Source organism: Sander lucioperca, chromosome 1, assembly GCF_008315115.2.
Source record: "Sander lucioperca isolate FBNREF2018 chromosome 1, SLUC_FBN_1.2, whole genome shotgun sequence".
NCBI lineage: Eukaryota > Metazoa > Chordata > Actinopteri > Perciformes > Percidae > Sander > Sander lucioperca.
In genome coordinates, this window is record NC_050173.1 from 52,697,440 (window position 1) to 52,718,149 (window position 20,710).

Below are 20,710 nucleotides of genomic sequence, written 5' to 3' on the forward strand. Positions count from 1 at the left end.
CACACACACACACACACACACACACACACACAGGCTCATTTATGCTTACATAGCGTCACAGAGTTAGTCTGTGAGTCCCTGCTCATCACACAGTAAACAAGGTATACTATAGTATATACATTAACAATGAAAGCTAAAAAGAATGAAATCTCTTTACTTAAATATAATGTAAATAGGCTGTTGTGTTCCCTGGGTCCTGCTGTTCTCTTGATGACATAAACCTAGACCACATGTAGAAACATCCGTCCTATAACAGCTGAAGATGACTGAGATTATCATCCTAAACCAACTTGCCTGTTGTCTCAGTCTCTGTAGGACAAACAGACAGGAGGGGACACCATGTCTCCTACAGGATTTTGGGAGACTGTGGTGGGCAGTCCTCGGCCCTCTAGAGGGTTCCGGCGGCATGCTCCCCCAGGAGAACATTTTTGTTCTAAGAAGAACGTTGTGCTAATAGCTGGGAACATAGCTACATTTCAAAAAATCGTGAGTTGCTGTAAATATTGGCAGGTTCAGCTATTTCCAGGTACATAGGTGGGACCTTTTAATGTGGGACTTGGTTTCGGCAATTCTCCAAATTGATTCTGTAGAAATGCTTGGTTTTGAGCCTGTATGTAGTCAGAGATGCCCTGAACTGAAATATTAATACTAATATATTGTCTTCCATTCGACCAGGCATCGTCCTCCCAGGTCAAAACGTTTTTGTCTCTTTTGGCGCTTTTTTTCAATGTTTTTGGCACTTTGACGTTTAACGCTTCTTTTCACTACCATGTATAAACACCACTAACACCAACTCATTACTAGATTTACACTTATTTTTGGAATTCATGGTCAATAAACCTCAATTATAGGAAATTATACCTTATTCTTGAGTTAAAAAGCAGAAATTATAAATTTTTCGAATGCAAAAAAAGTTAACAAAACACAAAATTCAATGAAAGTTTTTTGTTGGGGATATACATGTATTTGGTACATACTCTGTGTTAACACCTTATTTTGAAAAGCAGATGTAGTCATATGGGTATACTGGGCTGTTTCAATGCATTTATTATAAAAAGTCAGAATACAGGGGCACTTCGGTGGAGGCTGGTTTGACCCTAACAAGGAAATGCAAGTGCAAGCTGGCTTGATGCAGAAACATCAGACGCTGCCTCTGGACCACCCGGAGGAACAGGATGTGCTCCAGTTTGGCTCACTGAGAGAAAGGCAGCGGTCAAGCTCGCTATCACTCGCATCTCTGTGGTCAAACCAGCCGCTGCTAAAGTCGGAGACAGACAGAGGCAGAGCAGAGCCAAGTATCAGCGCAAAGAGTAAACTAATATCATAAACTGTATTAACACAGCGTCGCTCACATAGCAATGACTGGAAAACAATTTAACCCGTGTTGTCCTCGAGTCAAATTTCACCCGTTTTCTAAGTTTTTAATATCAGAAATATGGGTTTCTTTCAACCAAATTGCCCAAAACTAACACGGATGCATGGATGGTTGTTGTATGGAACCCATACAACATTTTAACAAATTAATGATTAGTCCAATACATTTTAGGTGTTTTATTCAATTTTAATAGCATTTGAAATTTTTTTTTTTTAAATGGTTTCAAGACAGTATCCTGACTAAACTTTGACAGTCATCCACTCAACATCCTCTGATCTTAACTAATACTCCAAATAATTCCTAATTTCTCCTTTTTTAACTTAAAATGTTTTATGTCATATAAATTAGGTTTATTGACCATGAGCTTTAAAAAAGCATGGAAAAAAAGCAACAAAAACATCGGAAAAAAAACAAAAAAAAGTTAATTTTCAGTTTTGACAAGGATGGACACGAGTTCATGGTCAATTAGAAGACAACACGGGAAACGATTGTTTTTACTCTTCAAGCACTTGCCCGATAGAGCAACTGCTTGACTGCATTAAATGTTACTGCCGTGCCATGAGGCAATCCTTATTGTTGGTCTCTGCATAAACACATAAATGGTGATGACATGGCAAAAAAATTCTCAACCACAAAGCCTGGGGATGACTGACTGGGAGTGAGCGACTGTAGATCAAGAAAATCCAAGGTAAGATCTTAAAGGACAATTCTGGCGCAAAATGAACCTATGGGTTAATAACTAATGGGTCCGACCGTTGTGACCAAATGTGACCAGTTTTATCGCAAACTGCTAATTAGCTTGTAACGCTAGTAGTCGGGGCATGGGTAAAGTAAAAAGAAATCACTATCCACCTCCGTGGAAGTGTGGTGCTATTTTGTGCCTTTTTAGTGGTATAAAATAGCAATTTCTTTTTACTTTACCAGTGCCCCGACTACTAGCGCTACAAGCTAATTAGCGGTTCGCGCTAAAACTGGTCACATTCCATTAGCATGAAAACATATCCCAGAGAACGGTCGACTCGGTACCCATGTGTTATTAACCCCTAGGTTCATTTTGCGCCGGAATTTCCTTTAAGGAAAGGTCCTTTAACTATAATGTATTCGGTTTTGTGACTTTAATGTCAGACATTGCAGGGTCACAGATTCGTGCCATCATGTATCAATGCAGTATATATTTTAGACGTTAATTACTTTAAAAAGCTTTTTTTCAATTTCTATTTCATTCCCTAGTTTGATAACTTTTTTGTACTTCAAAGAGAAAACATCTAAATCACTTTCTTAGACCAGGTTACAATGCTGAAATATATGTATACAGCTTCTTTGTTTTACCATGCTCTTTGACCATTTTGTATTACTTTACCTCTGTGTAGATAGACTGAATTAAATTAAAACCAAAGCATGGGGATGTGTGATAAGCGAGTATACAACCCACATTTCATTGACATGATTTATCAGTTCAGGGACTCACTAACTGTGCTGTCTGTTCTGCTTCTTCGTAGTCTGTTTCCACTGTATTATCCAGACAAAAAAAATCCAAATAATCCTAAAAACAGTACTGACAAATGCCTTGTTTGAAAGTTGTTTATAATTTTAAAAGCAAACTGTCTTTATACAACCAAATAACTCAACAGTTTTGCTGTTGGTGGCATACATTTGCATCAATATGGATATATCACTGACGTTATTTTGAGGACATTTGTCAAAAACACATTCCCGTTAATGTGTTAATGCTTTTTCTACAAGGATTTGTCAGGTATGATAATTATTTTAAAGTCCAAAACATGTCTTGGAGAATTCAATTTTATACAGCAAGTGTCAAAACACCACGGCTGTTCTGTATGTAGAAAGAAATCTTTCTTTGAATGAGATTTTCAACAGTAGTGTTACAAAAGCAGTTAAAAGATCTCGGAGAACAAAGCTACACAAAGCAGTTCAACACAGTTCCAAAGGTTTGACGACACACACACAAGCATATATACATTTTCTAACAATTACATTTTTCTAACCATTCACTTCGGTGATGTCAGAGTAGATAGATAAGAAAGAGGCACCAGAGGAGAGGAGGATCGGTTCAAGGTGGGTTCACGTACATAAATATTGGAACAATCTATGATACCAATTTGTAATACAAGTTAAAACTGACAAGTGACTGATTAAAACTGATTAATTTCAACACCTCTAATATCTATCTGAGAGAGAGAGAGAGATTGGCACTGCTGTCAAGTGAGGAAAGCTCCCCGCACTCTGATACAATGACCTCTTAAAAATTCAACTGTGCCAAGTACCATTAATTGGTTTGGGGATGTAAACCTAGACGATGAATGCTAAAACTGGCATCATGCATCTTTTAAATGTTACAGTGAATGACGCCTGAGCTCTTTTAAATAAATGAATCCTCCTTCACAAACACCCCAAAAAAACAACACCGGGATATTCTGTTCTTAGAGTTGTTTGTCCCTCTGTGTGTCCCGCCATCTCTGTCTCGTTAGGTTGCAAAGTCATGTTAATGGGAAGTGTGTGTGTGTGAGGGAGAGAGAGTAGTAACCTCATCGAGCCCATCTGTCTTTGGAGAACAGAGCCAATTTCACAATGAATTAGGAGGTGAGTCTCTAACTAGGTCATGGGCCCTTAACGCATGCACAAAAACACAGAGACACACACACACACACACACACACACACACACACACAGTGTGTCAAATTGGGAAAGAGCAAAAGATGGAACAGGAGGAAGAGAGAATACAAGTATAAGAGATGAAGGGAAGACTGCAACACTAAAAGAAATGAAAGGGATGGAGAGAAAACAGAAGACAGAAAACAGAGTAAAACGCAGACAAACAAAAGAAGAGAGGGATATGAATAGAGATGAGACTGAGGGAGGAAGGTGAGAGACAGGCTGTAAAAAAATGTAGACAGTGGGTTGGAAGAGAAAGACAAAGAATTGTTGTGTCCTGCGTCCTATAGAGAGGGTGTGTGTGTGTGTGTGTGTGTGTGTGTGTGTGTGTGTGTGTGTGTGTGTTTGTGTAAAACTGTCATGCAGTGGAAAGTAATGTTGCATTAGGCTTAACACTATTCCAATGAGGTTACAAATATTTTGCACCACGCAAATCCCCTCTTTTTGTCTCTCTGTCTCTCTTCCTGCCTCTCTCTCACATGCAGACACAAACGCACACAAATACACATCTTAACACAGAAATCCTCAGCAGTGTTAAATTTAGCCTGAATGCTATGTACTTTGCTAACACACATTTTACTTTAAAATGCCTCTGAAATATGGATGAGACTGAAAAATGGCTACGGGTGGAAAGAGACTGTGGAAAAGAGAAAGAAAGAGAAAGAGAGAGAGCGAGAGAGAGAGAAAGAGAGAAAGAGAGAGAGAGAGAGAGAGAGAGAGAGAGAGAGAGAGAGAGAAACTGGGGTTATAATGAAGAATTGGATGAGACAAAGTATGCAGAACAAGATTAGACGATGATGTCACATACAGGAGATTTAGAAAATGGCTGCTAACTGGATTAGCTCAGAGATTTAGCAACGAACAGAGAGAAAGAAAGTTACAGAGCACATTGTAAAGGTGTGCTCAGAATGAGCTGCTAAAACTGCTTACAAGGTCTACGAAAAGAGGGAAGTGGAGGAGAACAAGTGCTTATTCGTTCTAAAGGGCGTAAATTGAGGCAGACGTTTCAATTTGTACTAAAAAAAGCTAGCATGTAGCTAGTGGGTACGGCAAACACCTGTAGTCTGTGGCCTACAGTTGGTTCATGGGTGGTTTCTGGCGTATAAACACAAACTGTTTGGTGTTCACATTTACCCAAATTACAGTAAATAATCGATGGAAATGCTGGGTCAGCAGTGCCTCAAAGTTTTAGTCACACTAAAACCAGGGCCAATTTTCAACAACCTGGAGTGAAATTCTCTTTTTGGAAGGGGTTTATCATGTATGATGTAAAATATTTCAGGGAGGCAGAAACATCCGCGATAAAATGTGAAGTCCTGTTTTTTGGGGGGTTATTTTTGCCTCTAGCCAACAATAATAGATGTGAATGCCATTTTACTGACACTGTCATTTCAGACCTCAGTGAGGACATTTTGCATAGGGGCTACTTCTTAATATCGCCATGGAAACTGTACGCAGTTATATCTGTGGAGTCTGGGAAGAGGTAATTGGTGTTGATTTTATTTTGCACACTTTTTTGCTGTGTTAGCACCACAAATTAATTCCATTCATCTAATTTGTATTAAAGGTGGAAGGGGAAAAGAGACGGCTTTCACAAAGCACTCAAGGTCATTTTCCCCAGTAATTTGGGTGAACTGACCCTTGAAATGGGCCAGATTACGGTATTTTAGAAAGGACAAAGTTCACCTCTCTGAAGCCCTGTTAAATCACAAAATACAACCTGAAATATAATTCTACATCATCCCAAATATAACATGAAAATGTACCTTCCCTACCAGCTACAAGGGCACCCCGATTAACAATATTTTCAACAATATATTTTAATCAATATTTGCTGGAGCATATAGCAATTGAGCTATGTACACTATTTTAGTTCTGCGTTCACATTACATTTACTGTCAGTAATGGTCTAAATTGAACAGAACTCGTGCATAATCTCTGTGGTTAGGTGTCCCTTTTATATTGCAAGTCAAATTTGTTATTACATTTAAATTTATGTCGGGAGATCTTTTAAAGAAGACATATTGGGGACAGATTATTCAAATCACAACATATGGCATGTCTTCAGTGATATCCTTGGTTTGCTTTTATTATCCGTTTCCTAACATGTATGACCAGCTGTCCACACATTTTGATTTCCTCCCCGTATTACACACACCTAAAGATAGGAGCTCACATACAATACTCCTGCTCATTTGTACTTGCAGGCACACACACACACACACACACACACACACACACACACACACACACACCCAGCTGTGGTGCGGTATGTAGCAGATTGCTCCTGAAGGCAGCTCAGGGCTGATGGAGCTCTTAACTGTGGGATATGACCGATATAAAAAACAAGATTAGAGAGTTCAGCCTGTCTGTTTCTTGCACTCTACATCTTTCTCTCTCTCTCTCTCTCTCTCTCTTTCTCTCTCTCTATCAGTCTATTTATCTTTTAGTTAGTACATCTTACATCCATTTATCTATATTTTGAAGTGAATGTCTCCCTACAGCTTGACTTTTAAACTTGAGATGTAACAAGACTCAAGAGTCTACAGCCATGCTAGCGGCTCTATGAGGTTGCACTGCTTTGAGCTAAATGCCAACATCAGAATGACAGAGCCAGATTCTTCATTAATTCCCCTTTCTACATTTATTTCACTCAGTTGTCCTTAATGGTTTCTTTCTCTTTGTTCTGTTTTTCTGAATCTTTTTTTGTCTCCGTTCCTCCCCACATCTCTCTCCCTCTTCTCCACTCACCCTGTGTGATCTCTGATCTGACCCGATCCGACCTGTTCTACCCAACCAACCATGCATTTGCTTTATTCCTTTGTGTGTCTATGCATTTGCTTAAGTATATTTGTGTCTCCCTGTGTGATCTATTCTTTGGCTATTGGCCCCCAGGCTACAGCAGTGATACTATATGACTCTGTACACACACACACGACATCGACCACGCCCCTCCTCCTCTCTCTCACAATCAGGACCTGGGGAGATTGACATCAATGGGCTGAAGGCATCACAGACTGCCCCAAAATTCAAAAATCATTTTGAAGAGGGTTTTAACTGAATACCTGCTGATACTAGCCTGCCGTTGCCAGACATAATCAAAAAATACAAAATAGTCTGGAACCTCTCCATTTATTGTTGTTTCCAAGAGCCGTTATCATGGAGCGTAGACCAAAATGCCTCTGGATGCAGTTGGATAGACCTACAGCCAATCAGAGAAATATATCTATGAACGAGTGACGCTGTTTTTGCCATCAAAATTTGAAGAAAGGTGTTTTCTAGAACAGTCGCCAGACCAAAGCACAAATGCGATAGCGGCTTCAACATAAAGTTCCACATCAGCTGCATCCGTCTTGGCTGTTTTCAAAAAATGTCTGAACGGCACTCCTCTTGTCTCAAACCCGCCTCATAATACATAAACGGTTGTGATTGGCCCTGCAGATTATTATTAGTTATTGGAAATCTGTCCAAAGCAGAGGGGGAACCAGACGCATCTGCCAGAGCAAATACAACTTGAGCTTGCAGATTCATCTACTAGGGCCAGCTGCTTTTTGTATTTCTGTCCACTACACCGTATTGGCCTGAATCTTTTTTTTTATTATCAAATTTGAAAAAATGTCGGGTGGTATTTTCGGGGACTAGCCAAAAGTCTTTTTTTTTCAAGTTAAAGTGTGTTTTTTACTGTTAGTCAGCCATAAAAGTGTTTAGTCAGTCTAGTTTACTGTACAGGAGTTTCTGGCCGTTTGTGTGACGGGTTTGGCTGCAGCAGAAGAAATGAATTCCTGACGACTGATGAGTCGAAAGTGCAGGAACAGACTGGGACTGAATCTTCTGTCAGGCGACCAAGAATCACTGTAGTCACAGAATGCCATGATACAGAGCTCAAACAGACAGTCAAAAAATGATAACGGCCACAGAAAAGAATTCAGAATACTTCCAAGAGCCCGACAAGAGAAGATGTGAATAAAGGACTGACAGACAAGCAACACGGATGTGGGATTTACTTCTTGCTTTCATCCCGACTGAACTAGTCCCTTAGCGATGGGGAGTGAGGCAGAAAAAACTGGGTGGGATAGCTGGCTAACGTTAACGCTAACATTAGCTGGCAAACTTAATCGTGGGTTAGCCCAGTGCTGTTTAACGTTAACTTTACCTTGATCAAAACAATTATACTTAACTTCATGAATATGTTAAACGATGTTGTAACCTTATAACGTTAACGTTCCACACCGAGCATTAGCATGAGCTAACGCTAACGTTACTTGTCAACGTAGCACATTGCGTTAAGCTGGATCAATCGATATTGAAATGTATCAATAAATAAGATCTCTGCTGTATTACTGTGTTGTAAGTGTATGTAATCAATGACAAAATGATGCTGTGTGGCAGAAAGCAAGCTGTATTACGGTTACTGAGTGTTATTCTTTCTGTGACATTGTATGATTTACAATTACTCTCGAACGTATCATCTGGGTGCCGTGTTTTAACGGAAGTTAGAGGAACCAGAAGGGTCAAAGGTTTTAGGACGCCACTGACAGGCGACTAAATGAAACGACCCGTGTCATTAAAATAAAATAACAGATTTCTCTGGGTTTGAACGTTGTTGGAAACATTTAGGATAGTGTAAGTACACAACTCAACAAATATATAACATAGGTATAGTCATTTTTAGACATTTTAATGCAGAAATGTTACATATTGTACCTTTAAGGAAAAACTCAGGAGCAGCACAACTGGTATTCACATACGTGAAGAAGGTTCAGGCAAACAGTACAGTTTAAACTCGATGTGTTTTCATGCAGTGTCATCCCCAACTCTGAAGTTCCTCTCTTCTTGTCGGTGTATTTAAACTCATGCTGAAGGCATTATGTATAGCTGACCCTAGGCCTGTAACAATTATTACATAATTGTCCAACCGTAATTTTTTTTACGTAATCGCGTTTTTTTTGTTTAACCGCAATTAAAGCATTTTTTTAATGAGATGGGTCACATTTTTGTTCTAATAGTCCCTGTAGCGTCACAGAACAGTAGCTATCCTGTGATCCCATGGATTCCTACCAGAGGACGCCCCATGCCCCCAAGTCAAGACAGCTTTCCAGCGTTAAAAATCCACCGAAGCACCTTTACACATGTTTTAGTAATGTATTTGTCTGTCTATTGTGTTGACTCTACTATTGTGCTTTGTTAAACTAGTAACATTACCGCAAATGACGACGCTGTAGCGGAAATGGCCGTCATTCATTATGCTACCGTAGTTCCCTGGGGATTTGTGATCTTATTTTTCTAATCTGTAACAACTTGTTAGCTAACATTAACTAAGGTCCTAAGGGGTATGACTGTTGATGGTAATTGTTGATTTTGTTTAGATGACAAATTGTAATTATATAAGTGATTATTGGTTGGACCGTTGAGCTAAAGCTATGGTAACGGCAGCTGTCACTTGTTGCCACACCAACTCAAAACATCCTGGGCTGTAGCCGTGTCAAGTCAGAGGAATTGAACATGCTGTTTTTTTGTTAATAATTAATGCTTTGTTTTTTTTTATTGATAAGGATAAATGTTCTATTGTCAAAATTGTATGTTCATTTAAGTAAAAAATACAATGAAAAATGTATGATTAAAGAGGCGTCATTTACTTCATAGGCTGTGTACTTGTGTTATTACATTATCTGGGTGACATAACAGTTATATAACCAAAAGATGTATCCTGAGATTCATTCAAAACTTTAATTTGTTTAAAAAAAGTAATAAAAAAATATTTCTTTACTTTGACTGAAATATCGCAATTATCGCAATTATTCCAGAGAAAATTAATTGTATAGCAAAATCTGGAATTGTTACAGCTTTAGCTGACCATTCCATGTAAACAAAGATATTGCGGACGACGTAAACACATATGCATATGCTGAAACCTAGTTGAGTCTATCTCTCTCTGTAAAGTATGCTAAAGTGTGTGTGAGGCCCCTAACCGACCTCCAACAGGAGAAAGCCCTGGAACAAAACCACACGATACGCAATTTGCTCTCTACCCACCGCTAGGAGGGCGCAGAGCAAAGCGCAGAGAGCACAGCGCAGTGCAGGTAAATGTCATCAAGGGTGGCAAGGAAGCTAGTTCCTGTTGCTAGATAACGACATGCTCTTATCTAATTGGTTGCCCTTTCGAAAAGGTCAGCGACAACTAGGTCAAAGCTGAAATTTGAGGGCAAATTGGCGCGATGCCAACGGTAGCGCAGCACACACACACACACACACACACACACACACACACACACACACACGGTCGTTAGAGTCTGGCCGAATATTCTCGTCCCCTGACCTGTGACCTGCTGTTATCTAAATTTCCCCTTTGTCTCATCTTACCACAACATGGTGTTTCTGGAAATTCCACCACAGTACTGTTCATCATATTCCCAGTGTTTTGGTTTAGTTCCTATAGTTTCTGGCTACAATGCTCGGGTATTAAAAGTTGCTTTGTTTTGATACTCTGGCTGAAATGAATACCTGCGGCCATCGGAATTAATGACCTCATCCACACTGTCGAAATCATTTAAATATTGAGCCATGCCATTGAAAATCATTTAGATGACTCAAACTTATAATTTCTGTACTCCAAAACAACTAACTCCTGGAACGCCCGCTGTCTTCGGACAAGAAGTCACCTCATGAGATAGATAATCTTGTCATACGCTTTTAATAACAATCTGAGCCTGTCAGTGGCAAAACCAATCACTTTTAGCGGACAAAAATCGAGGGCGCGCACATTGGGTTAAATTGCAGCACGGTTTGCGGCAGCCGGTCACTGCGTTCTCGCTCAATGCTGGACCAATTTCAAAGATTTTTGTTTACATTAGTCTATGCATGGGGAAATAAGGTCGGAAAATAAGGTTGAAAAAAAAAAAGAAAATTTACCCTCTATTTGCCTCTATGAGCTGTGAGCCACAGCCGCTGCTGACTGTATAGATAAGTGGGCTGAATCAGAGGACCAAAATGCAAAAACTAAATTCCAGTTGTACTCAGAATACTGGCATATACTTGTCCCACGCAGCATCTTTGCCTCACGTCTCTCCCTCAAAACATCCCAGAGCTAAGAATGGACAGCAGCATTGTACATACAAGTGATTACCCCAGATTTACAAAGTGTACCCTTTCCTCGGGTGCAGCAGTTAATTAAAAGCTGTAAATGTTTAAAAAACTAAACGTAAGAAGCTTTCAATGAAGCACATTGAGAGTGTGACATTTAGAACATATCCTTCCTATTGCAGGTTTTTCCTCAATCTCACAGACAACTTTGGGTCTATTTCCAGCACTTCTTTTCAGCTATGTGTATTTTCCTGGAGTCAACATCATAGCCAGCAGCTGATCTGCAGGCTCTGCCTGTGTCTTTACTTTAATCTCCATTTAATGTTGAAAGCAGGGCGATAAAACCTGCTGCCAAGAGACACAGACCTAACTACAGGATCAAGGACAGAGATGTTTAGCCAAGGCCTGGCACACACTGACAGATGTCTTAGGGGCTGCTTTCACTGAAAATAATTTACAGTCTAAGCGTGCTGTCAGAAACACTGAGCTGAAATTGAAGAAATCCTATGCTTCCACCATGTGAGATGGATTCTTTATTACAGCAAATGTCGCTGCTAAAATGCTGAAGTACCATGACACAGTATATCTTACACAAATCTCCGTTTTCTTTTCCAGCCAGATAGTTTAGTCAGATGTAAAAAATGCACATACACACACACATTTATATATGCACACAGACACACACCAATCTTGCCACGGGTGATGAGCATTGGCCTGGAATGGCCAGAGTATTGGCTCGGCGCTGTATGTGTGTGTGTGTGTGTGTGTAAAAATGGAGAGAAAAGAGGCAGACAGAGAGAGTCAAAGATCTAAATGTGGAGAAATATAGAGAGGAATAAGAGAGGCTGAATGAGGACGGAAAGTAGTAAGAGTCAGAGAGATGTTCTGGCTTCCTAGATAAATTGGCCTCACAGCACTTTGCGTGCACAGCATCAGGCGCACGCACGCACGCACGCACGCACGCACGCACGCACGCACGCACGCACGCACGCACATGTTGGTTCAATCATGTTTACATAGCGTCACAGAGTTAGTCTGTCCCCAAAATCAAGCTTAAAACAACACAGGGATATAAAGGAAGGTGGATATAAACCTTACTAGTGTACAGTAAGAACAATCAAACTGATGGACAGTATTTCAGTATGGTGTTTCATTATATTGGTGGTTGTTTGCCTTATGACGATAAAACAACCCAGAGTCTTGGGTTGCTGGGCAAACCTGATAATTTACCACGCTATGTAAATTCAGACTGATGACATAATACATCTCTTTATACACATATTTGCATAATGTGTTTTCCCTTGGAGCATGAGATGTACCCACATCCTGTCTTTAGAAGTCAATTTCTCTTGTCTATTTTTATCCTCTACAACATGGTTCCCTACCTGACTTCAGGTAACCTGGAATTTGTTGATTTATGTCACCTGGGCATCTGTGCCATTTGATGTGTAATGCAACATCTGTATTGAAGAAATGAGTGGGCTGAATGCCAAAAGTAAGTGCTGTTTTGAACTTGGTCATACAAGCTATGTTTTGTTCCAGATGAATTTGGCTACTTCTGCTGCTACGAATTGAATCCTCTGAGAAAGAGGACTACAACTTTCTTACCCCAGTTTCCCTTTGCATATAAAAACCCTTGTTTGTATTGCCATAATCTGATCTTATGGCTGTGTTTGTGCCAATTTGTTAATGTTTGTTTATATATATGAACTACACTATGTTAGCAATGGTCACTACTGTCACAAACTGAAAGCATTGATCTTTTAGTGTTTTATATAACAAAATACAACACTATAGTACCGTAAACCTCTTTGTAGCACTCTAACTTTTTATGTTGTAATCATAGAAATAAAATGGATAGAAAGGACATTGAGCCGCTTGCCGTGGTCATTTGACTAGTACAAAAGACAATGGCGATTGTTGATAGCCGTAAAGTGTGTCACAGCTCGATAGGATAGCTAGCCAAAACAGCTTGGGAGACGTTCTCACGAGCAGTGGGGAGTGAGGGGGAGGGACGGCAGCGGACCATTAGACCCAGCCCACTGTTTGGCTCATTTACCGTAACAAATGCAGCATGAAAGCACAGCGGAATCAGCAAGCCAACCATCCAACCAGCAGACGGTTTGCTAGTTAGCTATCTTGCTAACTCCGACACGTCCGCACGCCACACCAGTCACAGCACAGAAAAGAAGCCAAAACTGTCACTCATCTGGCGATAGCAATGTGCTTTCCTACGCTGTGAAAACAGTGTGCGGATGAAGCACTAATGTTGTTAAATTTAACTCATTTAGCGGCCTGCTCTCTGTGCCTCCTAACATAATACTCTACTTCATGTTTGGTCGTTACTGCAAAACCTACACATACACATCAAAATGGCTGCCGCTCTGAACATTTTTCTGCGTTATTTTGAATGGGAATGTCCTTTTTATTTTTATGCAGGCACGCGGGAACCTATTTTTGACCAGGGCTGCTGAATAACAAAATAATGGATGTCTGACGATTTCTCCCCCCAGGAAATGTTTCGGATTTTGACAGCTAAATACGTAATTTTAGTGTATGGGTGAGAGTGAGAAATTTTAGAAAAGTCCTGGGCAGCCACAAATTCCACTGTTCCACAATTATGCGACAGCACTCGCCACTCCAACTCCACTGCACACACCCTAACATCACAGAAGCGCACTTAACGTCATTAGCCTGTTTCAGTATAGCTATGGTAAATTACTTTTCTGATCGTCAAAACCACACCAGAGATGTTTGTCTTGAAAATATATGCTAATAATCAGGCTGCAATGACCTCGCCAACAATTTCTGAATAGCCTAACTTGTGCCTTCTTCACAGCAAATGTGTCCTAACCGCGTCACAGCGGTTTCTGTTACACAAAACATATGCAATGAAAACAATCGTACTTACAGGCATTGCCCTCACAGGGAACGGAATTATCTTTAAAGGAACTTATTCTTTTTGCAGAATAACCAAAGTTTCAGAAGACACTGAACCAGCGTGTAAAACCGTAGATCTTTTCCACACATTAACAGGAAGTAAGCTGAACATATTACCAAATAATTTCTAATAAGGGATATTCCCGTATTTCAGGATAATTACCAATTGTGCTGAGTAGATGGCACTCTAACACAACAAATGACACAAGACAAGAAACGGCTTATCATTCATTCTCATCTCAGCTGAAAAGACCGTTAAAAAGTTTCTGTCCCAAACCTCCTTCCAGGATAACTGAAGTTGCTTGGCTGACAGGGCTTTTCGAATCCTTCTGTAAAGTTATCGTTAGATGCTATGATGGTGCTGCTAACGTTAGCCGAGTTGCTTGCTAACGTTATTTCAGACTCAGGCTCTTCAGCTGCCTAACAGAGTTTGCCCCGGCGGTGGACGAGTAAACATCAACTGTAACATCTACAGATGAAATCTTGCTAATTTTAGCCGCATTACTATGCCGGAAGAAAAAATCTTGTATCCTTTTCTGTGACATATTCTTCTCTACAACTAACGTTCCAGTCAACTAGCCTCAGCCTGCTCGCTTCTCAGCGAGTCACGTCACTTGACTCACTTTCACCTCTATAGCAGCTATAACAGTTCGTTTTTAGTAGGCTATATTCGAACTTATCCATAACCTTTTTTTTGCTATTTGCCTCATTATTTGATATACAAAAATATAAATAATGTCAGACAGTGAATTAGTAATTATTTAAAAAATAAAAAATATAAAATCCAGCTCCTGCCAGCAGGGGGTGCTGCGGCACCCTCAGCACCCCCCTTCCTATGCCCTTGTTTTTATGGTTTCAATAGCCAATCTTTTGAGCTCTTGCTCTCTTTTAGCAGAAGACAACAATGATCATATATCAACATAGTGTTTAGCACTGGTTTAGGTACAATCTAAAAAATTCCAATGTGACAACTCAACATGGTAGCCAACAGAAACTATTTCCTTAACAGTACTTACACAATAAACTCACAGGCAGACAATGTGATTTCCCATGTTATCTTCCTCCATAGGAGAGTAGATGAAGGGAACTGAGGAAAAGTGGTTTTGAATAATTCCTTGACAAATGAGGCAATGACTGTTCATATCGACTCTACTTAACAGAAAGGTTGCTGTACATCTCAACCAGAGCACAAAATGTGAGATGGAAAAGACCCTGACCTTGGTTCTGGGACTCAAAATGTAAGAGATATGGAGCAATAATTGCAAGACAGCATGCTCTAAAAAGGATATTGTTCAAGGCATATGCACTTTCATTCTATGCTGCTTATCATAGCACATCACGTTATGTCAGACTAGAAAATCACTGTGTGTGTGTGTGTGTGTGTGTGTGTGTGTGTGTGTGTGTTTTATGTGTGTATGTGAGGGTAAGCATTGCCAAACAGTGTCTGAATGTGTTTAGCAAAGGCAGGGTGCATGTTACAGTGTGTGTGTCATATAAAATAAGCACACCATGTTGTCATTCCTCACAGACACCAACATGCATTTTGCATATCCCCAAACACACTCTTACACACACAGTACAAAAGTGCAGATGGAGGTCAGCTTAAACTCTAAACAACCAAGTGCAGATGTTACTGCAGAGTCAACGTTAAGTGAAAAGCCACTAAAGCTTTAAACATTGTTTGTTTAATCTGGGAATAAAACAAATAGACCAAATACAAATGTACACAAAGTGGTGCCATGAATTTAAATGCACTTTGTTTAAGGGTAGAGTTGTATTGCACAAAGACAAAACTTTAAAAGTGCTGTAGTAATGACAAATGATGTAATGCTGAGTCTAGGCATCTGTCAAAATAATGGATGCTCTGGAGTCACTGAGAGATCCATTGTATATTGAAAGCAGGCAGATTCCATATTCCTGCCATGGTTTAAGTCCACTCTCTGTCTTTGATGCAGTCAGTATACCCAAAACCACTCTAAGTGGTGTAATGCACATATAATTAATCAATTCTGTAAAATGAACTGATAACATAAAATCGATAACCTAGTACTGTTGGCAAACTGCCTGAGTCTGCCTGACTCAATGGACACCACATACTTGTACAATTTACATATTTGTACTGTCAAACAGTTGACAGACCCCATCCTTACCTTTCTGTATTGTCCATGACCATACCATCCCAACCCATCATATCCTGTCATAGAACAAAAAAGCATATAACATTCTCTATTACTATTGGTAATGCCTCTTATTCTACTGCCTTTCTGGCTAGTGGTGTGCCACAGGGCTCAAATTAAGATCCACTACTGTTTTCTGTTTACTCTTGGGGAAATCAGTCGCGAATACACATTTTAGTTTTTACGCCGCCAACAATGTACCAATAACACCTGGGGAAAATTGCAATATTCTCAATGTCATTAACAGCCTTGATAACATTGGCAGTTGTCAATAAATGTTACTTGGGAGTCTGACCTCAGTTTTGATGCTCAAGTCAACAAAGTTCTGCTTTCTCTACTTCAAAAACACTACAGAAAATCTGACCTTGTTTACAGTTCTATCTCCTGGCCTGTCGAAAGTTATCCATGCTTTTATTTAATGCTGTTCAAACTACTGTAACATGTATTCATGTTTGTTGAGTTCTCTCTATTGATTGCAGTTACTCCAAAATGCAGCAGCAAGGATCTTAAAGCAGCCATATTATGCTCATTTTCAGGTTCATAATTGTATTTTCAGGTTGTACCAGAATATGTTTACATGGTTTAATTTTCAAAAAAACACCATATTTTTGTTGTACTGCACCGCTCTCTCTCACTGCTGCAGATCCTCTTTTCAGCTGGTCTCTGTTTTAGCTACAGAGTGAGACCTCTTTTCTTCTTCTTCTTCTGTACTATCTTTGATTGCACTCGCACATGCGCAGTAGCTCAGATGTAGATAATGTCAGCTAGCTAGCTCCATAGACAGTAAAAGAAAGGCTGTTTCTACAACTTCGGTCAGTTACAAGGCAGGATTAGCTGGGAGACTTCTAAATGAGGGCGCACATGCAAGTAGTTCTTTTGTAGATTATGGTGAACTTGTGTGTGTTGTAGTAGTGTTTTGCTATTGAGAACGAGGTAGCATGCTAGCGTTAGCATTAGTGTTAGCATGCTAACGCTACCGCTACGAGCTAATGGTTGCGGTTAGCCAGCTCGTTTCGGCTTGTGACGTCACAAGCCTTGCCGATTTTGAACAGCTCACCCAGAGACTGAAGGCAGGACACATTCTTTATCATCATTCTTCATTCATTCATTATATGCCAAAACACATCTTGGTTTTCTTGAATGTATACGTATTTATAATAATACGTACGTATTTCTTGAACAAATACATTATCTTTTCATTTCCATGTTATATAATTAATTATGTTTCTTAACCACATACTTGTGTGTGTGGGACCATCCATCCATCCATCCATCCATCCATCCATGCACCGTGTCCTACCTGTAACTTTAAGTTCTGTTGTCCGCCGCACCAGTCTGGATCCATACTGTAACTCACAGGTGTAATTTCCCCCGTCGCCCTCCTCTACCTCAGGAATCCAGATGTGTGTATTGTTAATAGTGATGGAGCTTCTCCATTCAACCCGCTCACACTCCTGACAAGAGACACAGACGGATCAAGTTACAACAGTCTACAGAAGACTGACAAATGTCTTTCGTACTCTAAACTTTAGTGTGTGTGTGTGTTGTACCTTATACCAGGTCATCTGTGGCTGCTTGTATGGAGCCAAATAGTCTTCTATATCAGGACAGGTGATCATTTTGCCATGGGTTATCTCAGCTTTCTCCAGATGTCGGATTTTGCTGCTGAAGCATTTCCCCTCATCACTCTCTTCCACAGTCATCGACATGGACACTTTCACGCAGTATGTCGAGTTCCTGAACAGATTACAAACAACATTGGAAAATGTTTTTGTCATGTTGTTCTACTGACATTAGCCGACATTTAAACTTTCATTTATTCATCCAAGAGTCAACAATAACAGTGATCTTCCATTTGTCCAAAACTGTAACTCTTTGTGAAACAGTGCAAGAGCTGTTTCATGGCAAAAGTATTGGTTGAAACATCTGGGGCTATTGTGGGTATTTCGGTAAAATTATAGGGCCTCTGACATCTCAGTGTTTATTAGAAAACACTGAAGGAATTGCCATCCAAAATAAATTTTAGGTTGTAAAACCTCTAACACACAAACGTTATTTCATAATAAATAAAACTCTGTAAAAGGTATATCTTTAGGCAATGTTGAGGCAGTGATGTATTCATTTTATTGCATGCATCCTATTTTGTCCCTAAAGGCTTGTTTTGAAGGATCAGTCTTCATGCCAGTTTAGTTAAAAATGTCAGGGTTTGTCCACCATGACAAAGAGAAATTTGGTTGTATTAAATTGCCATTAAATTTCTAACTTTAAGAAACATTGCAAAAAAAATAAATTCTGCACACTATCTAACTTGCAAAGGTAATGGCAACGTTTCAGTACTAGGTTAAATGAAAAAGACCTACTTGTCCCTCTCTTCAGAACCTGTGTCATGTAATAGATGAAATCTATAAATGTACTACAAAACCGAGAGTAGCTAGTAGCTAACTTTGGTCCAAAACAGAGTAGCTAGTAGCTAAATTTGGTCCCAAACAGAGAGTAGCTGGAAGCTAAGTTTGGTACTGCAGAGTGTAGCTAGTAGCTACATTTTGTACAAAACAGAGTAACTAGTAGCTGAAGTTGGTACACAGCAGTGTAGCTTGTAGCTAAATTTGGTACAAAAACAGAGTAGCTGGTAGCTAAATTTGGTACAAAGCAGAGTGTAGCTAGCTAAATTTGTTTCAAAACAGAGTAGCTAGTAGCTGAAGTTGGTACCCAGCAGAGTAGCTTGTAGCAAAATTTTGTTTAGGATTAATTATTTTAAAATACAAATACATTTTAAGTTACATTTATTTATGTTTTTATTGACAATGCAATTAATTGACTATGTGTAATGTGAAAGGGACAAACAGATAATTCTTACCTGACTCTGCAGTTCCTGTTAACTCTACAGAGCGTTTTAGCATTTTTCAGTTATTTGTTTCCGGTTACAGAACACAACTTTGGTTTAACGTTAGTTTTACTGCCCTCATTACTTCTTTTCCAGTCGAAGCAGGCAGCTGTTGTTCTAAAGAGCCTATTTCCCTCAGGCACTAGTGGACAACCAAAACAGAGCAGAGGATAGTGAATATTTGACTGAAATTCATCAATACCGACACAACTCCAAATAAATACTATTATTGCTACATGTCTGCTGGATGTGTAAATAAGCCACTGTTTGCTAACGTGTTAGCCACAATAACCTATGAGGTGATAATATGTCAACGCTCTGTTTACAGTTTAATGCTACTTGAAAATATTACTCATAATAATGTTTTTCAAACCAGTCCTAAAGCCTACTTGTTCCGCAATGTTTACTCCTGTCTTGTGTTTGCACACCTGATACAATTAGGGTCCAGCTCTTAATTGGATCAGGTGTGCAGTGACACAGCTGAAGCAATAACTTGTAAGACAGGTAGGCTCTATGGACTTGAGAAAATGTGAGTTGTTATTTTTATTGGTGCAATGTTGGAGGACAGAGATAACACACTACACCCTGCTGTCATGATGTCACATATGACAGTAGGCTATGAGCCTGGAGCCTAATATAATGAAATAAAAAGAACAAAGTTTGAATTTTGTTATGATGTGTATGAGGCAATGTGTTGTCAACATTGTTTTGGATTTGAAGTCCTAAAATCTGCTCAAGGTGATAGTAATTGTTTGTGTGTGTGTGTGTGTGTTCTCCCAAGTTCACCTCCAAACACAAAAGACCACATTGATCTCTCTCTCTCTCTCACAGGACTCACCCATTGTCCCCTAACTATGACCTCTCATCTAAGTGGATCTAAACCACTTATCCCATCAGTGCTGTATGTGTGTGCGCGTGTCATACAGGGGACATAGGGATTTCTTTAGTCATTGACCTAACCAAGACCACTGAGCATTGAACTGGCCTGGAAAGCCTTTTTATCCATCCATCCATCTCTCAGTTTCTCTCCTCCTCATCATCTCCAGCATCTTGTTTTCTCCTCCAGTGATTTAGTTACCTTTTCATGCTACTGTGGCTCTCTCTCTGTCTCTCTCACGCACACATCATCTAGCATTTTATGAACCCTTCACATGTATTTATATTGCTTTGTGCTCAACATCACAACCTGTAATTGTACCATAAAAAATTAATACCGACGCAAGGTATGTTTAACGCAACACTTTAGTTGACTCCACTCCTCCAGACTAAGGACGTTTTTGATCCACGTCTGCCGCCCTTGAGTTTTTTTTTTAAATTTCTCCTTTTAATGTACTGCTATTTTCAATTCTAGAAAGTAGCCCTTGCTTTTTGTAGATTTAATCGATTGGAATAGCTGTTAAAGCAACACTATAGCACTTTTCCAGCTTCGGTCCCCCTACAGGTTGGAAGCGGAATTGTCCATTACCGCTGTCGTTATGTCTCATTCGAACTACAGATCCGCTACCCGATCTGGCAAACTTGCATAATGTAATGTAACGGACAATTCCGCTTCCAACCTGTAGGGGGAGCGAAGCGGGGAAA

General features: G+C 39.7%; 1 protein-coding gene across 5 annotated transcripts in view; it reads right to left on the minus strand.

Annotated features, from left to right (window-relative positions):
• il1rapl2 (interleukin 1 receptor accessory protein-like 2) overlaps positions 1-20,710 on the minus strand; it is a 574,476-nt gene that overhangs the window by 166,511 nt on the left and 387,255 nt on the right. For 4 of the 5 annotated variants that reach the window (XM_031280024.2, XM_031280023.2, XM_031280026.2 and 1 more), the window contains exons 5-6: positions 17,796-17,982; positions 17,546-17,699 (exon numbers count right to left, since the gene is read on the minus strand). In XM_031280024.2, the coding sequence (XP_031135884.1) occupies positions 17,546-17,699; positions 17,796-17,982 (341 nt within the window). Of the gene's footprint in view, positions 1-17,545; positions 17,700-17,795; positions 17,983-19,102; positions 19,465-20,710 lie in introns of those variants that run through there. The other variant, XM_036005865.1, reaches the window with a different exon arrangement.